Source organism: Melanotaenia boesemani, chromosome 12 (assembly GCF_017639745.1).
Source record: "Melanotaenia boesemani isolate fMelBoe1 chromosome 12, fMelBoe1.pri, whole genome shotgun sequence".
In the NCBI taxonomy this organism is placed as follows: domain Eukaryota; kingdom Metazoa; phylum Chordata; class Actinopteri; order Atheriniformes; family Melanotaeniidae; genus Melanotaenia; species Melanotaenia boesemani.
The window spans coordinates 34628703-34656328 of NC_055693.1; the positions used below are offsets into that span (position 1 = coordinate 34628703).

General features: G+C 41.9%; 1 protein-coding gene across 2 annotated transcripts; it reads left to right on the forward strand.

Moving 5' to 3' along the window:
* Positions 1 to 608: 608 nt before the first annotated feature.
* Positions 609 to 26781, forward strand: slc10a2 (solute carrier family 10 member 2). Of its 2 annotated transcripts, XM_042000786.1 has the most exons (12): positions 609 to 3053; positions 13421 to 13519; positions 14199 to 14527; positions 14594 to 14769; positions 14973 to 15092; positions 19438 to 19658; positions 20495 to 21037; positions 21890 to 22008; positions 23242 to 23330; positions 24213 to 24388; positions 24494 to 24651; positions 25948 to 26781. In XM_042000786.1, the coding sequence occupies exons 7-12, from the start codon at positions 20649 to 20651 to the stop codon at positions 26106 to 26108; spliced, it is 1092 nt and encodes a 363-aa protein (XP_041856720.1). In that variant the 5' UTR covers positions 609 to 3053; positions 13421 to 13519; positions 14199 to 14527; positions 14594 to 14769; positions 14973 to 15092; positions 19438 to 19658; positions 20495 to 20648; the 3' UTR covers positions 26109 to 26781. The 2 variants fall into 2 exon arrangements, with proteins under 2 accessions (XP_041856720.1, XP_041856723.1); XM_042000789.1 differs by lacking the exons at positions 609 to 3053; positions 13421 to 13519 and having other exon boundaries at positions 14135 to 14527.
* Positions 26782 to 27626: the final 845 nt, after the last annotated feature.

Consider the following 27626-nt stretch of genomic DNA (forward strand, 5'->3'; position numbering starts at 1 on the left):
AATAAACTTAGAATCAAATATTTCTCCCAGATTTCAGCAGCTCGGGTGATTTTATCTGCAAGCTTGACATGACTAGAAACTCCTTCCCAGTGTCAAATATCTGGAAGAATAATCCGGTTTTCCTTTAGAATGTGCCTGAATTATCTCTGTCCATCATTCAACTAGTTGTGACCAGTTTCCCAGTCCCTGCTGATTAAAACCATCCCACAGCATGAAGCTGCCGTCACCATGCTTCACTGTGGCTGATGAGAGGGGCTGGATTTAAATGGGATGGCCAAAAGTTCAGTTGCTCATGTAGTCAAATATCTGATTCAAACGTATGTCATATCATGCATCAATGTTAGATTTATTTAAATAAAATTAAAAAATAAAAAAATCTCAGAGGATTAACAGGGATCCAAAAAGATCTTGGTGTTTGTAAACTTAATATTTTACTCAGTTTTTGTTGTTTTTTATTTTAATAAAACACAAGGATCCTCCATCAGCCACCAGGTCCATTCTTTGGACCAACAAAATGCCTCCCAAAGGAAACGTGGCAAGTGAGGAAGTTGAGGAGCTAAAAAAAAAAAAGTCCCTTGACTTCCTCTCAGAAGAGGTGACAGTGGTGAGAAAACAACAGAAACAAATAATGGTGGAGGAGGCCAAAGGCCTGAGGCTGAAAAATGATGAGAAGGCAAAAGGATTGCACAGCTAGAACATAGGGTGGCTGGCTTGGATTGATTCTGAACCCAATGAGATGGAAGATCAATCAGTGGAACAACAGGTCACAATTTTCCTTCAATCAAAAGGAACAGAGGTAGATACAACACTGAAAACTGTCATTATTCTCCGCAAAGAAAAAAAAAGAGAAATCAGTCATAATTATGAAGTTTACAAAGAGAAAGCATAAGGTGGCGCTGCTGAGACAGGATAAAAAGCTGAAGGGAGCAGAGGTCTTTGAATGAGCTTCTGACTAAAAGAAATACAGATATTGCCAGAAAAAGGCAGATTGCTGCTAAAGAAGATCTATTCAACGTGGACCTCATACTATAAAGTCTTCATAAAACTGATTGGTGCACCAGAAGAATCTGAAGTAATTGTCATTGGAAATGAGGAAGATTTGGACAAGTACTCATAAGAAGAGTAACACAGCAAGGTAATACCTAAACAAAATGTCACTGTGTGGAACTTCTGAGTAATTTAACTGATGTTTGGACCTGAACAAGATATGTCTTCAATAACCCTAACACTAAGTGTCACTAATATACAGATGAACAGTTTATTTCAAAGTTTGAGTCTGATAATTGTCAATTGTTCTCTTCAACACCAGAAGTCTATTTGCAAACTTTCAAAATATGAATGAATATCTACACCAGTTCACCAAACCAGTCAATGCGATAGCTATTTCAGAAACCTGGCTCAGCCCAGAGAAGGGGCTGGATTTTGAACTATGGTTTTGAAATGAACTATAACAATAGAAAGAATAAAAAAGGAGGCGGTATGGTTTTGAATATAGATAAAAATATGAAATATAAGGTAGTGGAAAATGTGACAACTAACAGTGTACTACTATTGAAAATCTGCATGAGAAATAGAAATATAATCGTTAGCTGTGTATAAAGACACCAAGTTCTAATATTGACACTTTAAAATATCATGGAAGAAGTGTTTGCAAACTCTCATCAGAAGATCACCTTCAACTGTAGAGATTTTAACAGACTTCTCCTAACAATCATGCATGTATGAGCATCTATCTACAAGCAGAATAACACCACATAGTTCCACACTAATAGACAATATTTTCACTAACAGTAGGGAGACATACCTAGTAAGTGGTCTACTATTTAATGATATTAGTAAACATCTCCCTGTTTTTACATTGTTTGACTGTGACCACTGAAGGAAAAATGGTGATAATGACATCAAGAGAGTGACGACAGAAGAATCCTTGAATGCATTTCGAGGGGAATTATTAACACAGAATTGGAAAACTGTTTATGAAGCTGAGGACACTGACATGGCTTATGATTCCTTTCTAAAAATATTTAAATCACTATTCGATAAAAAAAAATGGCCAATCCAACAATCCAAGAGAAAACAGACTCAGGACAGGCCATGGTCAACGAAAGGACTATTAAATGCTTGTAAAAAAAAAAAAAAAAAAAAAAACATCCTATAGAGAACATTTTTGGAACATAGAACATCGGAGGTAGAGATTAGATATAAAAGTTATAAAAACAAATGAACGAGTATTATGAAGTTTTGCCACAACCCAGAGCGGGTGGGAGTCCTGAGAATTATGGAGACAGAAATCCCTGTTCAATGTTCTTAAGAGCTGTAGATAAAAAGAAAATTATATTGTTACAAGCTGTAAAAATAAAACATCTAAAGGTTGGAATGATATTGACATGACTAGTAAAACGGTCATTGATGGTATTGTTGTTAAAAGGGGTTGCTTTAAATCGGCTAAGATGTTATAGTTTGTGCAGATAAACTTTAACATCAACCCATTTAAACATTACCCACAGAGCCTCACAGGGGTCAGTGCTGGGCCCCAAATTCTTCATCCTCTATGTGGTGACATCTGTCAAGTATTTTCAAATGGTTTGTTTTTGCAGAATTTGCAGCAAAATACCTAAAAAACACATGAATCCTGCATCTTTTAGTTCATTCATACGAAGAGGATGGCTTGCTGCTTGAACAGACTGAATGATGTCCCTGCATGTGTCACAAGGAGAACTGTCATAGAGCGAGAAATCTCCCACAGAAACCAAATGATATCAGATTTTTATGGAATAATTTCCTCTGTCTGCTTCACTCATGAATGAACATGTGGAAACTCCATATTTTCTTTTTAATGGCTCCACAATCACTTCAACCCTTACAAACATTATTCTGGTTTTCAGTCCATCCATATCCAGTAAAATCCTTTTCTTTCTGTTCAACAGCTGACAGACTCCACCCCAAAGAGAAAAGTTGTGTTTGGTTTGTACCTGAGAGCCTCTTCTTCTCTGTTCTCCACAGCAGTTCCAGGCCTACAGAGGCTTTTTCTTCTTGGTCGACAGCAGTAGCAGGTACGATCTGCTCTGTCTGACTTTATTAATCCAGGATTGAACCATCCTGTCTGCTGCAGCATGAGCAGCTTAATTCATTTTTCATGTCAACAGCTGGAAGTTCACGATAAAAAAAGTCACAGACTAAAACGATTTCAGAGCTCTCTAAACGTTTTCTGTTCCTGCAAGGTGTTGCCCGGCGTCTCCATCCAAAACACAGCGTAACCATGGTAACGGCTATAAGCGTCATCACCTTTTAACGAGTCTGACCAAAGTGCAACCTGAACTCTGAGGTTTAAATGACGGCCTTTCACCGATGACTTTTAATTCTGGTAATTTTCTGCTGCTGCTGCATTGGGTTGCTTAGCGACACCTGTCTGGCTGAAAAATGAAAGAAGACAAATAATTACCAAGAACACAGCAAAAACTGGAGAGTTACACATTTCTGAGTTAATTTTAACTCCAAAAGTGTGATTTTAACATGTCAAATATATATATACACTACTGTTCAAAAGTTTGGGGTCACTTCCCTATTGAATCCCATGGCAAAGTGACCCCAAACTTTTGAACGGTAGTGTATATATATATATATACACCCCTCACATTTTTGCAAATATTTTAGTATATCTTTTCATGAGACAACACTATAGAAATGAAACTTTGACATACAGAATATCAAAGTTTAGTTTTTATAGTGTGGACGAAGGGGTTTGGTGGAAGCGATGAAACAATACATGGACATATTTTAACTAAAATCCTTCATAATTTCACTGGCAGACCAGGTCAAGTTGAGCATGTGTTCCTCATCCTTTGCTCATATTTTGGATATGTGTGTGTTCAGGGTGGAGTTTTACACTTCAGAAAATTCTCAGAAATAAAGCCACAGTTACCAAAGTCAGGATGTTGTTGCCCTTTGCTTTTTAGGAGTAACTGATTCCACATTTAGCACTTTCCGAAATTTCCCTGAGGACTCTCCAAAGGGATTAATAAAGTATTTCTATTCTATTCTATTTATCTGTGCATATGCATCACCCTAAGTAGATCAGAAAGTATCTGCTGTTGGTTGGAAACCTTCTAAGTCTAAAACCATTCCTTTAATTTTTGTAATTATTTATGAAAACAACAAGCTCACAATGTGTTGCTGTATGTTGAACTTATAGATCTGCTATTTTCTCGTGTGACTTGTTTGTATGATGAAGTCGGGCATCAGTTCATGATAAAAGCTGAAATATAGAAATAAAAGTTTCTGCCCAGCAGCAGTTAAGTAACACGGCAGCATTGCTTCCCTGTTGATGGGAAAGTCTCGGCTAAAACTATCAGTCTGGTAAAGGATCTGGTTATTATGTAAAAGCATTAAGCTTAACTTGTTTTATCAATTACTTGTTATAACCTGTCAACCTTGATTCCACTTTTTAATACATATTATTGACCAAAATTAATTTTAAAAGACTAATACTTTTTTTATTTGACTAAAACTAATAAGCATTTTGTTGTGTCTAGTAATATGTGCTACTCCGTACCACTAGGTGGTGTCGAGAGAACTAGAACGGAGAAGAAGTGTGTAAGATGGTGGACTGATAAGGACGGTGAAAGTGTTCATTAAAAAGAAACCCTCATTGGACGTTGAAGAGTGTTATTCTGATGTTACCCGAAAACACAACAAAATTGGCGACAAGAGAACCAACGTTTCTGCCCCTTTTTTTTTCAACGTCGTCCTGCTACTGACGGAACATGGCTGCAAATGTCCATCCGCCTACAATGTTTTTACCGTGTCCCGGAGAACCAGCGCTGCCCTTCGACACGTGGATGCGTATGTTCAACAATTACTTGCTTGTTATTAATGCATCAGGAAATGCCTGGCCTGACGCCAGACGGAGAGCAACCTTACTTCACTGCTTAGGAACGGAGGGACAACGGATTTTCTACTCTTTACCAAATACGGGGGACACTTTTACTTCAGCTGTTACTGCTCTAGAGAAGCACTTTTCACCGAGAGTTAACGTGGTTGTGGAACGACATGCTTTCAGGAAGCGGAAGCAGGCACTACACGAGACTGTTGCACAGTATGTTGCCGCATTACGCGACCTTGCTTCCAAATGTGGATTCGACGATAAAACGGATGAAATGATCCGCGACCAGTTAGTCGAACATGTCATTACCTCTAGCATAAGAGAAAGACTTTTACTTGAACCAGAGCTGACGCTAGATAAAGCTATTACACTCGCAATACACATGGAATCAGCAGCCCATCAAGCTAAAACAATAGCTGCAGATGACAGTGCTCCAGTCCAAGCTGTACAGCCCCAGTTACACTCTAAAAGAAACAAGTACAAACGAAATACTAGTCAGCCTGGCTCTCCTGCTTCTTCCAAGCCTGCCCAGATCTGCTTTAGGTGTGGCTCAAGTAAACATCTTGCTAACTTTGCCAAATGTCCTGCTGCTAAGGTCACATGTAAATCATGCTACAAAATTGGACACTTTGCTCGTGTTTGCCGTTCATCCAAGTCCGGAGAGGTCCGTGAAGTACATTTACCTGACCTTACTGTGCTATATCTGAGAAATTCCTTGCATGCACCTAAGAAACTACAATGTGGGATTAAAATCAGTACACCTGCTTGCCCCACTAAAGACATTGAACTGATCATAGATACAGGCTCTGCAGTATCTATCCTGCCCCATCACATCTACTCGAAATATTTTACCGACGTACCACTGCAGCCTCCAGAACTTAAGTTGGTAACATACACCAGAGGAAAAATTCCTGTAACAGGCTGTTTATGTGTCAAAGTGACTAGAGGTACTGTAACTACCCCAGCTACATTCTTTGTCGTGAAACAGGGTACACCTTTGCTCGGACGAGACCTGATGGAAGCCTTGAACATCTGCATTAAAGGCAACACTGTTCTCTCTCCGCAAGCAGTTCCTCCTGTACCTGTGATGACCACAGACTCATCACCTTCACCTTGCATTCTGGTTGTGCCTGACATTGGCTGCGCGCTTGCCTTTGTGCACAAAGTGAAAATTGACCCTTCAGTCAGACCTGTTCGCCAGAAACTACGACGTCTGCCATTTGCTGTGAGAGCTTCTGTGTCCGCAGAACTAGCCCGCTTAGAAAAGGCAAATGTCATTGAAAGGATTGATGCTTCACCCTGGGTTTCACCCATTGTGGTGACAGGACGTAAAAATGGTGGCATACGAATGTGTGCAGATATGCGAGAACCAAACAAAGCCATCATCACCGATTGCTACCCCTTGCCTCATATGGAGGAAATCTTCACAAACCTACAAGGTGCAAAAATGTTCTCCTCAATTGAACTTGGCTAATGCATACTACCAGCTGCCCCTACATGAGGAGAGCAGAGACCTTACAGCTTTTATCACACACGAGGGCCTATTTCGATTCTGTAGAGTCCCATATGGTCTAGCTTCTGCCCCTTCTGCCTTCCAGAAAATGATGGCAGAAATCCTCAAAGATCTCCCAGGTGTCCAAAGTTACCTGGATGACCTCATCGTGTTCGGGAAAACTACTTCAGAACATAATCAAAACCTCAGTGCTGTCCTCCACAGGCTCAGAGAAGCTGGATTAGTGCTCAATGAGGGAAAATGTCACTTCAGGAAAACATCACTGCGTTTTCTAGGACATGTCATTACAGCTGATGGTATCCTTCCGGATCAGGACCATATTGACGCTGTTCTTAAAGCTCCTTCACCCTCAGACGCTGCTGCCCTAAGATCTTTCCTGGGCCTTGTTTCTTGGTACTCTAAGTTCCTGCCCAACTTTGCCACGGTTGTGGCCCCTATGCGCGCATTTGCCAACGACAAGGACAGTTTTACATGGACTCCTGCAGCACAGTCTAGTTTTGAGGAAGTTAAGCAACTCCTTGTGAATAGTACAGCACTTTCACTTTTTGACTCTTCCCTGCCTGTTGTCATCTCCACAGACGCCAGTGACTACGGCCTTGGAGCTGTCATGGCTCAAATACAACAGGACGGTACAGAAAAGCCAGTAGCTTTTGCCTCCCGCACGCTCACTATGACTGAACGTAAGTACTCAACTGTCGAGAAAGAAGCCCTTGCTTGTGTATGGGCTACAGAGAAATGGCGTACATATTTGTGGGGACGCCGCTTCACTCTCCGCACAGATCATCAGGCGCTAACAACGCTCCTGAGTACAAAGGGAATCGGTCGAGCTGGAATGCGTATCGCTCGCTGGTCAGCGCGATTGCTGTGTTTCGACTATGACGTCATCTACCGCCCAGGTTCCCAGAACTACACAGCTGACTGTCTCTCACGTCTTCCCTTACCTGTGTCTACTGACTCTACTCTGGACCCAGAACCTGAAATGGTAGCACACATTTCTGCTACTTTATCTGCACTTTCTGTGACTGACTTTGACTCGGCATGTTCTTCTTGCCCTGAACTGTCTGCTCTTCGTGCCCAGATTGGAAATGGCTGGCCGCCATCCACTAAATCTGTTTCTGACATTCTTGCCCCTTACCACAAAATTAGAGATGAGCTCTCTACAGTGGATAACTACATTCTCAGGGGTTCCAGACTTATTGCACCACTTTCAGTAAGAGCTGCACTCATCACGCTTGCTCATGAGAGTCACCAGGGGATTGTCCGCACAAAACAGCGCTTAAGAGATCTCTACTGGTGGCCGAAAATGGACTCTGACGTACACTCTTTCATTGCTGCATGTGTCACTTGCCAGTTAAATGACAAGACTGCTCACACACATCCTGCTCCACTTCAGCCTATTCCACTGCCTGATGGACCATGGAAAAAACTTGGTCTAGACATTGTTGGACCTTTTGAAACTGCTGACCCTGCTTGCAGATTTGCCGTCACCCTTACTGATTATTACTCTAAATGGCCGGAAGTTGCTTTTTCACCTACTGCCACATCCGGTGATGTCATTAAGTTTCTGTCTTCTGTTTTCAGTCGTCATGGAAACCCTGAAAACATTGTCACAGATAATGGTACACAGGTTACCTCCGATGCGTTTGCTTCTTTCCTCCAGCAGAGAAATATCTCTCACAACAGAACATCAGTGTACTACCCGGCTGCTAACGGAGCCATTGAAAGGTTTCATCGTGCACTCAGATCATGCATCCAAACTGCAATACAACACTCCATGCCATGGCAAGAGACAGTTATGGATTGGCTTCACGCCTACCGTGCAACACCACATGCAACAACATCTACTTCTCCGCATGAACTCTTGTATGGTTGGAAAATGCGCACTAAACTGAACATTCTTTCCTTGCCTCCAGCTGATTCTGCTCTACATGACTTTGCACGCCGCAGAGTTCGTGAACGTCAGCAAAACATGAAAGCCTACACTGACACCAAACGTTCCGCAAGAAAGCCGCTTTTCCGGTCAGGAGAGAGGGTGAGGATAAGAAAACCACATCATGTGGCTAAAGGCCATCCCAGGTTCACACCTCCTGAAATCGTAAGGAAGACCAAAGGCAAACACTCCTTCTTGCTCAGTGATGGCAGGATTTGGAATGCTTCACACCTTGCCCACTTCCCTACAATGACTGAACAAAACTCTGGTACTTCCAGGTTTTCACACACTAGGGATGCTACATCTGCTCCCAAGAAACTGCCGCGTACCAGATATAAGCCTGGTTGGCACAAGGACTATGTGATGCCATAAATGTATTAACGGTGTATACGGTATTTTGGAATCAAGATTGTACTATACCTTGGGTTACTTAAGTTATGTGTAAGTGTTATAAGTACATAAGACTTAATTTAGTATATGCCGGTAAACTTACATATTTTGCCTAAGTCTTCAGTTGCATTATTTCGTACTGCTTAAGGAGATAAGTATAATGTATTTCAGTTGCTAAGTTGTTTAAAATATGTGTTTCAGAACTGTTTAGTTTACGGGCTAATTACTTATTCTACTGTTCTGCTAATTCTTTTAAGGAAGGTTATTCTTAAAGAGAGAGGAGATGTTGTGTCTAGTAATATGTGCTACTCCGTACCACTAGGTGGTGTCGAGAGAACTAGAACGGAGAAGAAGTGTGTAAGATGGTGGACTGATAAGGACGGTGAAAGTGTTCATTAAAAAGAAACCCTCATTGGACGTTGAAGAGTGTTATTCTGATGTTACCCGAAAACACAACACATTTTCATCCTGAAGACTAAAACTAATATGCAAGACTAAAACTAAGACTAAAACTGAGAAACCTGCCAACACAACATTGATGCAAGGGAAGCAAAAAATGCTACCTGTAGATGGTGAAAAGGTGATCCAGTCTCGAGAGACTTTTTCCCCATTTGGAAGATGGCAGCACATTAGATCATTTGTGAGGGAGCGCACTTTATCGCCCAAGCCCTCATCATAAGTTGAAGCTGAATATTTGCTGGCTTTGTTGTGAAAGGCAGCAGCTCCATGATCAGTGAGGACAGCGCAGCATTTTCATTGACTGTCCCCCACAAAGCCGGGTCACAGACCTGATAAGTACACTGCTAGTCGGCGTCGCTGCAGCTAGCTTCAGGTTCTGTTGTAGGGCTAACGGTAGCCTCCTCCAGATCCAGACCGCCAGCTTAGCTTCCAGGTCTTATATTACTTCATCCTCATTTTCCTCCCTCGATTTGACGCAGAATGTGTCTATAGAAGGTACGCTTCTTAATAAACACGCCTCCCTCTCCTCCTTTTCTTGCTTTTGTCTCTGTTTAAAACAACCACTTCTATTATTCTAGCTCATTCTCTCAGCCTACTAATACTCCCACAGTTCAACGCCGGATAATTTAAAGACAGTGGATAGGGGACGGGACCATGGGGCAGGTTACCATGGTTTTCACAATTGCACCCCACCAATCAAATAATTCTGTTAAGGTTAAAAAATGTATCAGCGTGCTTTTTATTGGTTATCAGCTCCCATATCTAAAACTTAAAGCCTTTCTTTTTTTCTTTAACACTGCTCGTGCCCGTTATGCCCATTGGATAATCCGGCCTTGGAAAAAATATTCATATGTACTTAACTGCATAAACCATTTATAGTGCTTTTAAATGCTTTGATTAAAAGTGAATTTAAGATGAAAATATATTGTAGTGGTTCCATAGTGGTCCTGCTAATGTTAAGAGTAGTGTTAAGAGTAGTGTTATTTCCCCATGGTTCTAGCTAATGTTACGGGTGTTAGAATGTTTGAAGGGCGGGGAAAAGGAGGGGGAGTAGTTTTTCTTTTTTTTTCTCTCTCTGAGTTTTTTTTGTGAGAGACTGGGAAGGTCGGGAAGAGGGGAGAGCTAAACAGCCAAAAGATGAGATTTTGTGTGGATTACAGACCGCTGAACAGCGTGACCAAGAAAGATGCGTACCCCCTACCCCGCATCGACGAGTCCCTGGACTTGGTGTCTGGGTCGTCCTGGTTCTCCTCCTTGGATCTGCGCAGCGGGTGTTGGCAGGTGCCCCTTAGCCCAGAAGCTAGACCGAAGACTGCATTTTGCACTGGCAGGGGGCTGTGACAGTTTCGTGTCCTCTGTTTTGGACTGTGCAATGCCCCGGCCACGTTCGAACGGCTGATGGAAAAGGTGCTAGCTGACATCCCCCGACAGGAATATCTGGTATACTTGGACGACATCCTGGTCCACGGGGACTCTTTTGAGGCAGCGTTGGGGGCCCTGCGGAGGGTCCTGTAGAGAATCGCAGCAGCTGGCCTCAAGCTCCACCCTGACAAGTGCTGTTTCTTGAGAAAACAACTGGAGAAGGAGCTCCGCAGAGAGGGGGAAGGGCCGGTCTGCAAAGGAGTGCAGGTTATGGACTCACCCAGTTGGAGAGCACAGCAGGAGCAGGACGCTGACATAGGACCAGTGGTGGGTGTAGTCAGCACATAAGCCGCAATGAAACGAAGCCGCTGGGCATTCTCCTGCCACTAAGGGACTGGTTGCAAAATTTGAGACCCTGCGGGTGGAGGATGGAGTACTGCAGCGAGCCTGGAAGGAACCAGCTACTGGCGAAAAAAGGTGGCAGGTAGTGGTCCCCAAAACAATGAGAGAAGCAGTGTTAAAAACCGCACGCAGGGCTACCGGGGCAGGACATTTTGGTGTCTCCAAAACACTTTGGCGCCTCCGTCAAAGCTTTTATTGGGGGCAGCTCCGGAGAGATGTAGAGGATTTTTGCTGCCGCTGTGACCTCTGCACCGCTCACAAAGGGCCCCCGGATCAGTCTCGCGCCCAACTCCAACAACTGCCGGTGGGGGCCCCGATGGAAAGGGTGGCTGTGGACATAATAGGTCCATTCCCGTGTACAAACAAGGGGAACCGCTACGTGCTAGCCGCCATGGATTACTTCACTAAATGGCAGGAAGCCTACGCTATTCCAAACCAGGAGGCCGAGACTATTGCAGAGGCCCTGGTGGAGGGCATGTTTTCCAGATTCGGAGCGGCGGAGACCATCCACAGCGACCAAGGCAGTAATTTTGAGTCGAGAGTGTTTACTGCCATGTGTGAATGTATGGGCATGCAAAAGACCCGGACCACACCTTACACCCCCAGAGTGACGGGCTCATCGAACGGTTCAACAGGACGCTGGCAAAGCAGCTCGCCATCCTCAGCACAGAGCACCAGCAGGACTGGCACAGTCACCTTCCCCTTATCCTGCTGGCGTACAGATCAGCGGTGCAGGATTCGACGGCATGTACGCCTGCCCTTCTCATGTTAGGACGGGAGCTGAGAACGCCAGTGGAAGTGGCATTTGGCAGGCCCCCAGACACCCCGGGAGCACCACCTGGACCGGAGTACGCTAGGAGGCTCCAGGACCATATGGAAACAGCACATGCCTTCGCCCGTGGTCAGCTGCAGAAAGCTGGCATGAGACAGAAAAGAAACTACGACGTGAGGGCCAGAAGGAAGGACTTCAAAGCTGGAGACCTAGTGTGGGTGTATAGCCCAAAGCGGAAGAAGGGCCGATGCCCCAAGTTGGACTGCCACTGGCTAGGGCCCTGTGAGATTTTAGAGAAGCTTGGCGAGGTGGTGTACAGAGTTCAGCTGTCAGCTGGGGGCAGGCGAGTGGTTCTCCACAGGGACAGATTGGCTCCATATAGGGGCGTTGCCCGGCAGAGTCAGCGCCCGGGCTTTGCGTTGCGGCCCCAGCTTTGGGAGGTGAATGCGCGCCAGGAGTCACCAACTGCTGACCATGCAGGGACCTCTCATGTTCTCCCAACCCCCATCTCATCCCCAGTTCAGCAACTCTCTCCGAGACGGCCTAGAAGACAGAGGAGACCCCCAGGACACCTGAGAGACTTTTTACGTGACCCCTCGGGGCGAGGGGCTTTCTAAGGGGGAGGCAGTGTAGCAGTTCCATAGTGGTCCCGCTAATGTTAAGAGTTGTGTTAAGAGTAGTGTTATTTCCCCATGGTTCTATCTAATGTTACGGGTGTTAGAATGTTGGAGGGGCGGGGAAAAGGAGGGGCAGTAGTTTTTTTTTTTTTTTTCTCTGAGTTTTTTTGTGAGAGACTGGGAAGGTCGGGAAGAGGGGAGAGCTGTTGACGAGTGTACGGCGGGGTTACGGCCAACAGTAACCGTTATTCAGAGCAATAAAGCTGTTGTTCTCGGAGAAGCTTCCACCTGTTCTTTACACGTCCAGCAGGACGTTATAATATGTTAATGTTTTCCTTTATGGTTTAAATGAACAGTACTGTGATATGTCAGCTTGCTAGCTGGTCTTTAGTTGCTAATTAGTTTGAAGCTGCTAGCTTCTGGAGCAGGCTGTGATTGAAAAACGAGAGCATATAAGATCTAAAGGCCAAGCGATGTAATATGGTGCAGAAATAGTGCACATTTCAAAGCTTAAGTGGTGCCATTTTCTCACAGTTTTCAATCATAATGGTCAGTGGGACTGCAAGTAGGGGAGGGGTGGAGAGGGTGACGGTCCTCTGCCCCTACGTTTTTCCCCCTCATTGACATTTTTTACTCACAGACTGTAGGAAGGACTCAGCAACATGTTTATGGTTATATTAGCTGTTGCTAATTTAGTAACAGAACTATAGACATAGCTAGAGGGTAGAAGTAAGTTAGGGACAGAAGGATTTCCAGTTGAAAACAAAATGCACAAAGGATTGCTCTGTAAGAAAAGGTCTGAAAAATGTAAATAATAAATTTCATTGGTGAAATCAATGAGAATTCCTGCTGTGTAGACCAGTGAATGATCCTATGTTTGTATAAGGGCCAGGGGTGTGTGTCGATTTTCTTCAGCTAACTTAATTTGCCCTATCCACCCTCAAACTTCTAGCTCAGGAGGTAATGCAACAGATACTGTGCTGAAATAAAACTGTCATATACCTGCCAGACAGAACTGTCAGTAACCATGACTTTTACAAAAGATCTAAACTGCTGTGCAACCTGACTTGTGAACGTTTCTTGCATATCCCAGTTAAAATGCTGGTCCAGGTCAAGTACAAACATCAGCAGAAATATGTGAAGCTGGATTTTACCGAGGGGCTATATGACTTCATTCAGTTTCATGAAAAAGGTATTTAAAAAAATCATTTTAAAAAAATTTGATTTGATTAGCACGACTTTTGTTTATTCAAATAAGCTGTGGTTCCCCTCTGTGTACCATATAATGTGAATATTTTTAATCCACACAGTGGCTATAATATGTAAAGCAAATAAATTTTTTTCTAGTCTAGTTCTTGAGAGATTTTGCACGCCACCACAAACAAATGTTACATACAAAGATGCAACAGGCACAGAAGTAGATGAGTAATATTCATCGACCTTGTCGGACAAGGCAACGTGGTGCTGACTACTTTCCCGAATGACGGTGTTATTGTTTTTAAAAGGACATAGTTTAAGACATTGACTTTTTCTTCATAGAGCTTGTGCTAAGATATAGTCCTACTGGCTAATAATGTACTACCAAAACAGTCCTTATTATTGGCTGCTACAGTCAAAGATGCATATGTGTACGATAGTAAGATTTGGTACTTCTTTTCACATCGTGGGTTAATGAGCAAAAGAAGTTTGTTGGCGGTACCTCCTGAATTTACTGTAAATAATTATGAAACTGCACTACAAATTAAATTTAAAGCATCTGTTTGTTAGTATTGTGCTTCTATAACTCATGAGATGCTTGGATGACGTTTATAGCAGATTCTGTGGGATGTTGTTTTTGGGTGATATTGCTAATTATAGCTTCTTTTTTTCAGGAACACTTCTATGATACTGCAAGGATATACAGGATACATTGCTTGATGTTTGAAAACGGCCCAAAGAAAGATTCATCGTGGCATCGTGGTAGTCCTGCGGATGGTTCTCCTGGAGGCCCAAACTGCCAGAGGAATTCAAATGTTGAAGGACAGCTTGATGGTGATGCTTGTCAAGAGGCCATGTCTTTGCTCAACCATACCACAGACAAGTCTCTGATTTTCCAGATGATGAGAAAGGCCTTTCAGCATCATCAGAAACTTGTTAATGATCCAGGCAGAGCTGTTGATATCCTTTCTACCTTCTAAGATTCTTGGAAACAAAAGGATTGGTAAGTTTGAAATAACTTGCTTACTATGGCTTCAGTAGAATATTCTAGTAATTGCTTCTTTTTAAGGTGGATCAAGACTTTGCTCTCCTATGTGGTGATGAGACACCATCCAGGCTGCTTCGGAAATGGGACATGTTCTTCAAACCAAATGTTATCAAAGAGGCCAAGCGACTCACTTCATTACCAGAGTAGAATCAGCTGTGGCAGTCAGCAGAAAGGAAGTGACCTTGATGAGATAGGAGGTGAGTTGTAAATGATAAGCTTTTAATTTTATTTGTACCGCCACTGTAATCACAAACTCTGTTAATGTTTGTAACACGACTTATAAGTGGGTGTTTTTCTCAGTAACTTATTACTCTGTGCCAGAGCAATTTGTCCCAAGTAGGTCGCAATTATTCTGATGAATGTTATCTCATCACTTTCTTTTTCTGCTGTTTGTCCTCAGAATATGTCCAGGAAATCCCTTTTGTTGCTGATACATCTCCTTTCACCATGACCTGGAGGACAGAAGTCTCCAAAGATTAGTGCCTGTGATGCAGCTGAAAGACTTGTAGTCTTCCATAAGGTAGTGGAATTTTAATACAACATAGTTTAATTTGGTGTTTGCTTTATCATTTGATCATCACTTGAATAACTGCTAGTCACAGCAGTTAATCGCTGTCTAACATTTAGTGTTCATTTCTCAATCCTGGTCATGTTGCAGTTTGGAGGAGCATCTCAGCAAACACCAGGTCTGAGAGATAACTGTCTCACTTATGTGTCTTCCATAAGGTAATGGTAGTGACGTACCTCCTTGCTGCTGGACGTCAAAAAGCAAGACTGAGGACTTCTACATGGCCTTTGACAAGTATCTGATCCCATGCCAGGCAAACCGCTCCCTTGGAGCATTTGATGAACTTTTTAAGACACATTTTGTGTTTAACTTGTCGCATGATGGTGCACTTGTAAACTTCTATACATTCCTACAAACAACAGTGTACAACATTGATGTGGGGAAAATGAAAGAGTCACTCAGAGTAAGAGACCTGAGAGCCAGACAGCTGAGCCAGTCAGTAGCCTTAACTTAATGTGCTAGCATTGAGAAAATCCTGGTTTGTTTTCTTTGTCAGAAATTATATTCCAGCACTCAGCTGTTAATTTCACATTTAAGAGTTGAACATTGCTATTATACTGGGCCCAAGTTCAAACTGATTTGTTCACAAAAAGGTTGTTGACATCAGTCCCTGACATTAATAATATTCATAGCAACGTTCAGCAAGTTGCTCCAACGTCCACTGTTGGATGTTCCAGTGAGCTAGTTGCAACTTCATCCCAAGTTCCTGTGTTGGAGGAGCCATTCTGTTCCCTACAGCAATCTGCTTGTTCCAGTAGTTCATTGGAGAACAATAATTCAGAGCTTCCTGAAGATTCAGCTAAAGAATTGTGTGCATCGCTTGTGGCCAAACTACAAGGAAGTGGCATTTCAAACAGTTTAGTGTCCTCAATTGTAGGAGATTTAGAGGAACTCACAGCGAAGCTTCACTTACAGGCAGTGTTGGGGTAGTTACTCTAAAAAAGTAATTAGTTACTAGTTACTCATTACTTCTGTAAATTGTAATGAAATTACTTTACTTGATACTGCATTTGAAAAGTAACACCACTACTTATTACTGTACTTTACCATTTCTTACATCACCTTGTAGACGTGGACAATACTGTATTTACTGTATATTGTAAACAAAATGGCTTTAAAACCACAAGAATAACATTCCTGACTGTGGAAAGAAATGGACACGGGGGGGGGCATGTCTCCTACAATGAACCTGCAACTAGCTTGTTAATTTCTGTCTTACCGGCTGCTGCGCTCCAGGGAATGTTGAAAAAAGCTTAGCTTGTTTAGGCGGGTCGGCTGGTTGTTTAGGTGGGTCGGCTGCTTGTTTAGTTGGGTCGGCTGCTTGTTTAGGGGGGTAGACTGCTTGTTTAGGCGGGTCGGCTGCCTGTTTAGGTGGGTCGGCTGCTTGTTTAGGGGGGTAGACTGCTTGTTTAGGCGGGTCGGCTGCCTGTTTAGGGGGGTAGACTGCTTGTTTAGGCGGGTCGGCTGCCTGTTTAGGCGGGTCGGCTGCTTGTTTAGGTGGGTCGGCTGGTTGTTTAGGCAGGTGGGCTGCTTGTTTAGGTGGGTCGGCTGCTTGTTTAGGAGGGTCCACTGCTTGTTTAGGCTGGTCGGCTGCCTGTTTAGGCTGGTCGGCTGCCTGTTTAGGCAGGTCGGCTGCTTGTTAAGGCGGGTGGCTGCTTGTTTAGGCGGGTGTCCTTCCTCTGACCAGCGAGGAGGATCTTTCTCCACAAGTTTGGACTGAAACTGGACTGAACTGAAAATATTGCGAATATCACCACTGACCAAAAGCCCCTGTCAGCTGCATTTTTCTTTTTCCTTGGTTGGCGCACTATCAGCTATGTCACACAAATCGATCTCTATGGCAACGTGTCAAGGCAAGCACACACGCAGGCAGCAGCATACGCGTACCACTTAAAACAGATCAGAACTTTACACACAGACAAACACGACTCGAGTAACGCAGAAAAACATGTTACTGTAGTCCAGTAAAGTAATTTTGTTATCAATATTTTAAGTATAACGCACTACTTTACTTTGTTACACAAAAAAGTAATTTCATTACTCCCAACTCTGGTTACAAGCAAAGCATAACATGCTTACTGCTTTACCAATAAACTGATCCCTACTTATCAGTGATAAAGGAGTCTTTTGAAAAATGAGAAAATCTGTTTGCTAGTCTTAATACTGAATGGAAACTAAATAAATACTTTAACTTAAAATGGGGAATTGTTGAGCCAATTGAAGTGTCACTTGGAGTGAGATATGACAACAGACTAAAGGAATCTGGTACTTATGATCAAGTACCTGTTAAAGATACTTTTATATATGTACCAATTTTAGAAACCTTGAAATTTATGGGCAGAAATCTGGGAATTTGTGATCTACTCAGAAGAGATTATATATCAGAACCAGACACTTAAACAGACTTTTGTGATGGAAGTTATTTTAAAGCCCACCCTTTGTTTATGACTAAAAGACATGTATAACAAATCCAACTATAATATGATGATTTCAAAACTGCCAACCCTCTCCAAACGAAGAATTCACAAAAGAAACTTGCCCCCGAAATTTAGTTCAGTCCTTATGAATATTAATTTGTCACTTTTTCATATAAAAGATCTGAATAAGTATGGTTTTGATGTCATACTTGAACCATTGATAAATGATATTAAGAAACGGGAATGTGAAGGAATTAAGCTTCCATTTAGAGATGCACAATTGCACAAATCACTGGGGATAATCTAGGGATGAACACAATCCTTGGTTTTAATAAATCATTTAGTAGCCTTCATGCTGTCACCTTTGCTTGATTGAAAAGAATGATATTCAAACCGTATACAGTGAAGATGATCCAATGGTGATTCTTTGTGGTAAAGAAATCTTTGACATGCATTGCCAGTCTCTCCAAAAAAAAAAAAAATTCCACATTTGAAATCATTTTATGGTTTAAAAAGAAATTGTACACTAAATATTGTAGTGTTTAGTACCCTTAGTGTACTCTTAGTACACAAAGTATTTTCATGTTTGCAAAAGCTTTTCATTTGATATCATGCATGATCTTCTTGGGGGTGTGGCTCAATACGAAATAAAACTGCTTTTTGGTTATCTCATTCAGAACTTTTTATCAGAACAGGACTTGCTTTTTAGAATTTATTCCTCTGATTATGGTTTTTTAGAATGTAAAAATTGTCATAGAAAGGTTATATTGGAGGGTCCAGTGTAATGGAAAATTTTATACACATAACCCTTATAGTTTGTATTCTACACTTTGTATTGTTACAAAACCTTGTCTTGTGAATTACTAAGGAAGGAGGATGACTTCTACCCAGATAAGAACTGAGTGAGCTCCATTTACTTCCCCTTCCAATCTTCTGATAACATTCCTTTGAAACAGAGGACTAATGATTTATCTTGATGTGATCAGCTCATGCTCGTCTATATAAACCAAACCCAAATGCATCTGTTCAGACTCGCGCAGCCAAAGCTTCTTTGACTGTGGGATTCTCATTGCTGATCAGCTCTTAATAAAAATACTTTGTTTGATTCTCACTTAGTGTGTGACCTTTGATAATAAAAATTCCACTACACCAGGTAATAGCATTGGTTTGAATTTCATTCAGACATTGTGCCTGGTGAAAAACATCCCATTGTTGTTTGGAGACATTGTTCCTCCAGGAGACAAAAACTGGAGTTTATTTCTTTTATTACTAAAGATAGTGAACATAATCTTTTCACCTTTCCTCACTACTGGCATGACAGTTTATCTAAAACACTTAATTGTTGACCAACTTTTTAAATACTTGTCTCCACACAGAAATTTAATACCCCCGCATGATTTTATGATTCATTACCCATCTTCAGTTAGGAAAATTGGGCTTTTATTGTACACGTGGAGTATGAGGTTTAAAGCCAAACACAAACTGTTTAAAGATTATTTTAAAAATTTCAAAAACATAACAAAATCTTTAGCTACAAAACATCAGATGACCATCGCTAATCACTGGGAAACATTTTCCCTGAAGCAGAGTATGGACCAATTAAATCGTTTTCCCTTGGAGAAGTTGAGGTCAACAGTGAGGTGTTTGAAATGATTGCACCCAAAGATGTTTGTTCAACCAGCTGCATTAAAATTGATAGACTGGACTAAAAAGCTGGACTTGTGATTTGTATTACAATGAAAGATGATGCGCCAGTCTTTTGTGAAATAAGTGATGTACTTTTGGTTGAAAGTGATGTTTATGTTTTGACAAACAAGCTGCTCACAGAGAATTTTGATGCATTATGATTAAAATTTTCTGTCTTCTTTATTTTATTGCAGGTTGCAGCTTTAAACAACAGTTGTGCCCAGATGTGGCCCAGCTCCAGCAGCTGTATATAAACCAGTATCAGTGTTATGTTAAACTTCTCTTCACATGTAATCCTCCCAGCTGGAGGTCTTCAGATGTCTGTCAGCTGGTTGTCCTTTAACCACGAAGTTAGTCATTACTCCTTTAAGACCAGCACAGACTGTGATGTAGCTCAACAGCAGGAGTCATGAAGGTAAGAACGCTTCATCAGGATCACAGCAGACCTGAACAACCGACTACCACTAACTTTGTCTGGTTAGAGACTTTTTGGACTAAATGACACTGAAACCATTCTTATTGTTTCCACAGCTGACATGTGCAGCTGCTGGACTGAAAGAGTCTATAAAACTTTTTTCTTACATTTTATTGTTTTACAACATGAGGTGGAGACATCAGGGCATCTAAAAAACTAAAATGTACAAAAGCAGTGAATTCAAACGTGCTCACAAGTTTTACGTCATCAGTGTTTGAGGGAAACTTGTGAAACGTGACGCAATCTGAGCAGATTTCAGCTTGTAAACGTTTGTCCTGGATGGAATCAAGTAGCTGCTTAAAAAGGGAAGCAGATCCACATACTGAAACAGAAATACAGTAAGGAAATGCCTTTTCTGTGTATTCTGAGGGAATTTCTCCAGTTTTTCATACTTTCAGGATGTGTTTTTTGTTAATAAGCTGAAAGACTTTTAGTCCTCCACACGACTGTCTGGTTTACGTTTAAAAAACAATAAAAAGGAGGCCAAAGGGGTGAATTTTATAAGGAATGTGCCGACTGTGTGCATGATGTTCCTGGACATCTTTCCTCCATGCTGGCAGGGAACAGTAATGATACTGCATGGCATGGCTGCCCAATAAACTTTTAATGGCCATGATGCTGTAAAAGGCTGGAGCCACAGAGCAATCACATTTTGTATTTCAGAGAAATTTCTTTTTATATGCGTGTGAACACTGACCCCATAAAACACCAAGTATTGGTTAATTTTTCATTTTTTTCTCACCTGACTTTTCCCACCCAATTTTACGTGATTGCAGCATGGCGGGGTATAAAGGCTGGTGATCTGGATGCTTCCTGTCACTGTGACCATCACCACCTGATCAGACAGACGGGGAGGGACACCCTGGAGCTGTCCTCTGGAATCTAATCTGGAAGTCTTGTGAAAACTCTCCTCCCTTCACGTCGTCCACCATGTCCCTGAAGGCAGCAGTCATGGTCTCCTGCGACCCTCTCGCCACAGTCTGTTCAGGTGCCAACTGCCTCGCCCCTTCCAGTGACTTTAACGCCACCCTCAGCCTGGTGTTGAGCACAGTGCTCACCGTCATGCTCGCCATGGTCATGTTCTCCATGGGCTGCACTGTGGACGCCAAAAAGCTGTGGGGTCACATCAAGAGGCCCTGGGGCATCGTCATTGGCTTCCTCTGCCAGTTTGGCATCATGCCCTTCACGGCCTTTGCCCTGGCGCTCGCCTTCGGGGTGCTGCCTGTTCAGGCTATCGCCATCATCATCATGGGCTGCTGTCCCGGAGGTTCGGGCTCAAACATCATCTGCTACTGGCTGGATGGAGACATGGACCTGAGGTAAGAATCACTGCTCTGCAGTGTGCTGTGAAGTTATATAAACAGAAAACAAGCATGAAATCTGACCTTTATTACAGTAACCAACTGCAAGCATTAGAATAGAATAGAATAGAATAGAATAGAATAGAATAGAATAGAATAGAATACTTGATTAATCCCTTTGGAGAGTCCTCAGGGAAATTTGGGTACCAGCAGCAATACAACACCAACAGTAAAGCAGGACAAGCACAAGGTATAATATATACAGGTATAAAGTAAAATAGAGGCATTAAGGTGCATACATGCTTTTATTCCACCTTATCATTAAACTTCTCCCTTTTCTGTCTCAACCTTTTGCACATTACTAGTCAGGCAGATTCAACTCAGCACTCACAAAAGTTATATTAAAACATGTGTTTCCATCGGGAGAAGTGTGTTTGATGTCTCTGTCGTCATAGCAACACCAATGAGCAGGCGCAGCTGTGTGTGCTACGTTGGAATCACACATACCTCAAGTCAAATACACAGATTGAGAGGATGCATTTAATGAAGCATCCACAGTTACTGAAGTGCTGTGATTCAATATTTAAACACAGTTTTCTCTCTCACACACCAACACACACCTGTGTTTTATAGAGGTGTCTCTGCAGCCTCTTCCTCACCGGACCGGCTCTGTCACAATACCAACCAGTTACACAACAGCTGCCTCTGCATAGACATCCAGCTCTGTTTGCAGCATCATTGTAAAAATAACTATAGCTAGACATATTTCAAACATTTCTTTCTTCTTCTGGGATGAGATCAGTTTTAATCTGAGCCGTTTTCAGGATAGATTGATTGTTTCTGATCTCTGTGATGGCCTCCTCTCTGCAGCATCAGTATGACGGCCTGTTCCTCCATCTTGGCGTTGGGGATGATGCCTCTCTGTCTCTTCATTTACACCACGACATGGACTTCCAGCGACACCATTAAGATTCCCTTTGACAGCATTGGTAAGCAAACAGCTGAGGTAATTACTGTAATCCAAATATAGATTAAATTTTCTTTTATTTATTCATTTATTTTTATTTTATGAAAATGAAAAAAGTAAACATTTAGCACACAAAATCAAAGCTTTTAAAATTGGAAAAGGGTAAAAATGAAGTGAGATAATTATCTAGTTCGAACCCTGTTGACCACCATAACTTAAGTGTTGAAACTTTCACAGCATTTCATCGGATATTTAACACATTACAAACCATAATACACAGTGATAATGCTTAAAGATGAGCATGGATGCCAGGAACAGAAATGAAGAGATGATGAGAGGAAAAAAAAAACGAAACGGTTTGATAACCAAAAAAACTGGAATTTGGTCAAATCCTGAAAAGAAGCAGCAGCGAACCAACCGGCGCTGAACCCCAGGCTTTTATGGTGGAGCCAAGTCAGGACCAGCTGTGTCCAATAAGCAGCCAAACCGGAGAGCTAGGAGGACGGAGGAGAGGCAAAAAAATAAATAAATACTAACTCAACTATAATAAGTCCTTATAAACAACATATGTGTTTTTAAATAAGCAAAATTATTTTTTCATATCTTTAAATCATATATTTTTTAATGATAAATCTTATTTATTTGATAGAAAGTTTGTTCTAACAGTTATGTAAACTGTGTTTCAGATCACCTTGTCCTAATTTCAGTAGGAACACCAAAAACTTTCCTATTGATACGATACCATGAGATTATGGTACTTTTTCCATTAATATAGATATGATGCTTTTGGCCCCGATTGTACAGTGTGCATTAATATGTTTATTACCAGGACACTATGAAAGATGAATAAAATGAACATAAATACAAGAAAAAAATGCATTGAAAATATAATAAATATATTTTTCATTAATTTAAATAAAAAATAAGATAAAATTATATCCCTTAAATAAGAGAAAATAATTAGACTATACATTAATGTAAGATTGTTTATATTTCTTAAATTAAATATAATAAAATATAAAATAATAATATAGTAAATATAATAAAACAAAGTGTAATATATTAAAACCTCACTAACAAAAATGGCTGAATTTCACATTTTATTGTATTTCCTCAAAACCAAATGTCCTTACCTGTGTCAGCACAGTGGTATGGAGATGTGTAAAGAAGGGTTGCAGGTGATATTAGGATGGGCAGTTATTGGCTCCAGCGATGGATGCGGCCTCGGCCTCATTTTTAAGCTTTATGTTTCCAGGTATCACCCTGGCAGCTCTGCTCATCCCCATCGCTGCAGGGATATACATGAAGCGCCGGTGGCCCAACGTAGCCAAAAAGATCCTGAAGGTAGGAATGCTCCACGTCTTCATGCTGTGTCTGAGAAAAGGCCCATTTATGCTCCCTAACATGCGTAAATATCGACATCCGTTTACGTTGTCATACGTTGCCATCTTCATACTTCCACGTGCGCTTTACGTTGCCGTGGTTGTTAAGTCATTGGTGCGGCATGGCTCAGTGGGTAGAGTGGTCGTCCTGTAGCCCAAGGGTTGCCGGTTCACTTCCACCGCTTCCACCATTAGTTTGTGAATGTGAATGGGTGTGTTGTTGGTGCGGCATTGATTTATATGTACAGCGCTTTGGATAAAAGTATAATATATATATATATATATATATATATATATATATATATACAGTACAGACCACAGACACAGTACAGACCATTTACCATAAGTCAGTTTCTCCACTAGGAGGCAGTGCTGAGTTCAGAGTTCACTCCCGCCAGCCAACAATCGTTTTAAACATCGTTTAGCAGCGGTAATGCATCACTAAGAAGTTGTTTTCAACCGCCCAACACACCCTAAACACTTGTATATTTCCTTTCTTCAAAAGATTACGCAATTTCTACAGTAGTTGACCTCGTCTTCATTCTTCTTCTGCTTTTTTGTTCCCTTCCTGCTCCTCTTCTTCTCTGGTTTGGTTCTTTCACTGGTTGCATGTCATTCATCTCAGCACTGCCCCACAATTTCTGGTGGTGTTGCTCTTCTTCTGCGTCAAGCGATGAATAGCTAAGCTGCCGGAAGACGGTTGAAATTAAACGCATAACCGATGCAGAAGACGGATGAAACCATCCGTCTGTGTATCCGTCTTCTGTGTCCAGCATAAATGGGCATAAAGAGTGGTCGTTGGGGAGTCCCGGACCAGGCTCTAATAAAGTCTGACTTTCCACAGGTGGGATCCATTGCTGGATTTGCTCTCATCGTCATCATAGCTGTGGTTGGGGGGGTCCTGTACCAGTCCTCCTGGGTCATTGCTCCCTCCTTATGGATAATTGGTGCTATCTACCCCTTTGTTGGATTTGGCCTGGGGTTCCTCCTGGCCCGCTTTGTGGGTCAACCCTGGGACAGGTGGGGGGACAGTTTGGAAAGGCTGGAGTGTTTGTGAATTCTAATACAGTTTTAATGATAAAAACAAATTTGACCTTCATGTCTTTAATTCCTTTCTTCTTTCAGATGCCGGACCATCGCCCTGGAGACAGGTTTCCAGAACTCCCAGCTGTGCAGCACCATCGTCCAGCTGTCCTTCAAACCAGAGGAGCTGGAAGTCATGTTTGCATTCCCTCTCATCTACAGCATCTTCCAGCTGGCTGCTGCGCTTTTCTCTGTGGGATGTAAGAGATGAAACGCTGCACTTCATCAAGCTGCTGCTTCCAAATCTTCTCTAATGTCAACATATAAGATATTTCCCTCTGAAACTCTGGTCTGGTCAGGGACTGTTTTTAGGCTCCCAAAATACCGAGTCAGTTCTGAGCAGTGGCGGTGCTAGACTTTTATACGTGGGGGGCCAGAGGGTGGATAAGACTTTATCAGGGGGGTCATATATTGAAAAAAGGGAATTACTGTTTTCCTCTCTTTAACACACACACATCCACTGCTCAAAAACATCCATAGAAAGGAAAGCTGGGTGTGTTAGGATATGAGGAGCTTGATGTGGTTGGAGACAGTGACTTGCATGGCTGGCTCCAGGTTAGGGTCTGTCTCGGCCCCATCTGTGTCCTTCCTCTTTACAAAAAATGTCTTCCTTTCTCTTTTTCTTACAGTGGTGTGAATAAGTATTTGCCCCCTTCCTGATTTCTTATTTTCTTGCATGTTTGTCACACTGATGTGTTTCAGATCATCAAACAAATTTAAATATTAGTGAAAGACAGTGCAAGTAAACACAACATGCAGCTTTTAAATGAAGGTTTTTATTATTAGAGAGAAAGAAATCCAAACCTGCATGGCCCTTTGACCAATATTTAAAGTGTTAGAAGATCTGAAACATTTAAGTGTGACCAAAAATAAATAAATAAAAAATCAGGAGGGGGCCAAACACTTTGTCACAACACTGTTTACCTTCCTCTACAACATGACTGTTTGCAGGATCTGTTTCTCCACATTGTCATGCTGTAGCTGCTTTAAAGCCAACTAGCAGCCTTGCTAGCCTCCTGTTTAAATGAAACTCACTGAAAACTAAATATGATTTCCCCACATTATCCTAAAACTAACCTAGTGCTAGCATAGAACAAGATTAGCACTGCTACATGCGTCATGCTAACATCAGGTTAATAGCTTTACATAGCATTAGTGGTTTTGCTTGCACAGAAAATCTCTTAGAAATGTGCCAGATGTCAATATGTATAAAGGATGACTGATTAGAAACTAGTTTAACATTTACTTCTAACCTGTAGTGATAAAGGTGACACCCTGACCACAACTCTAGCTCCACCCCTGGATTTCCTGATGAATCAGCAAGATGAACTCCTTTAATAAATCACTTCAATTAACAAGTAACTGCCTGGTTCTGGTCAGTGCTGATTCAGAGGTCTTTCGGCTTCCTCCTGTCCGGGTTCCTTGAATCTGTGTGTTTGTAACTGAGAGAAAATGATGCTGTTTTTGAAGTAAGCGACCTCTGTTTTCCTCCTCAGTCTACCAGCTGTATAAAAAGCACTGCAGCCGCGGCCCGGACGGCACCGACAGCGAGGCCGTGGACACCGACGCAACCAAGGAGAAGGATAATCGAGCCTTTGCATTTGATGAGAACGCTAACAGCGGCATCAAGGGAACCTTCAAGAATCTGGATCTGTGAGATCTCAGATGAGACTTTGGACACACACCACCATCTGCAGGCTGCGAGTGTGTGATGCAGAGGAGGACCAGGAGGGCACATGCATCCTTCTCTTTAATGCTGAACGGCTTTGGTATTTTTAACTCAAGGCCCTCCTCTCCTTTAATTTATTCGTGTATAAATATTTTTTTAAAAAACAAGCCTTTCTTCATGTGAGTGTTCTGATCAGTGATCAATGATTTCTACAAGGTGGACTTTTGTGCTGGACACAGCTACAGTGATTTATTTCATGTTAACTTTGCAAACACACGCGTCCATAACTATCTCAGGAATGCTTCAGGTAAACAAACACATGGTTGAAAGCGGAGAAGCTCAGGCAAACTAAATTCAGGGCTTGACCGAGGAGCAGAACTCGGTCTTGTGATCAAACCCAACGTTCCTCTAGACAGATTTTTACCACACGGAGACTCAGTTTCCCTTTTTCATGTGAAGAAATCTGAGCAAACTTAACAAAGATATTTATTCATCTGTGGCTGTTGTTAATAACAACTTTATTAAACCACTGTGTTGTAACCCGTGTGCTGCATCACAATAAACGTGTTTAATAAAAAGTCTGCCATTTTCCTACTCTGATCATCTGTTTAAAGTTTTCCTGTCTGTTAATAAGTGTACAGAAATAAATGTTTATAATGTACAACGTGGTGCCCTTTAAATATTTATTTACTACCTGCTGTGAATGTGAGCTCAGTCTATTAGTCTGACAACAACCAGAGCTGTAAATGAATTTTTCTGATCAGCAGACAAAGGTTCTGGTAGATTCCTGAAGAACTTACACGACATGCATCTTTTCTGGGGAAAAACATCTTTTTGATTGACTGAGTGATTCATTGCAGACATGTCAAAATCACTGCACAGAACACAATACACACCAAACCTAAAGGAAAACCATTTTCAACACTAATATAAAACATATGTAAATGTGTATACATAAATACTCGTACATACACACACATGCATACATACACACACATCCACATGACCTGGAAAAGTTTGAAAGATGACAGCAAGAAAAAAGAGCAGAAGAGAACAAATTACATTAAAATGGTCTCGTTCATTCCTTTAATTCTTGAACAGATTTTCTGGTTCATTTAACAAGAAACACAGAAACGTTGTTCATGTGTAACCGGGAGGACGGTCAGATAAGAAGTTCATGAACAAAACGTTCTCCAGTTTCTCCCTGTAGAAATGCAAAGGCGGTGAAACTGGTTGGATGTTCCATCAATCCAGCCTCCACCGCGGATCACCACGGTGACGGGTGGATGTTCCACTAATCCAGCCTCCACCGCAGATCACCACGGTGACGGCAGGTTTCAGTGTTGATGAAAAGCTGGACATGGATTTTCCTTTGTGGTCTCAATAAACCAAACAGTCTTTTAACAGCGATGTTTCCTCCCAGTAACTGTTAGTAATGTAAACTCCTAAATATCTCACCGGGATGTCCCTAATCTCTACATCGCGGTAACGGTATCTGCATCTGCT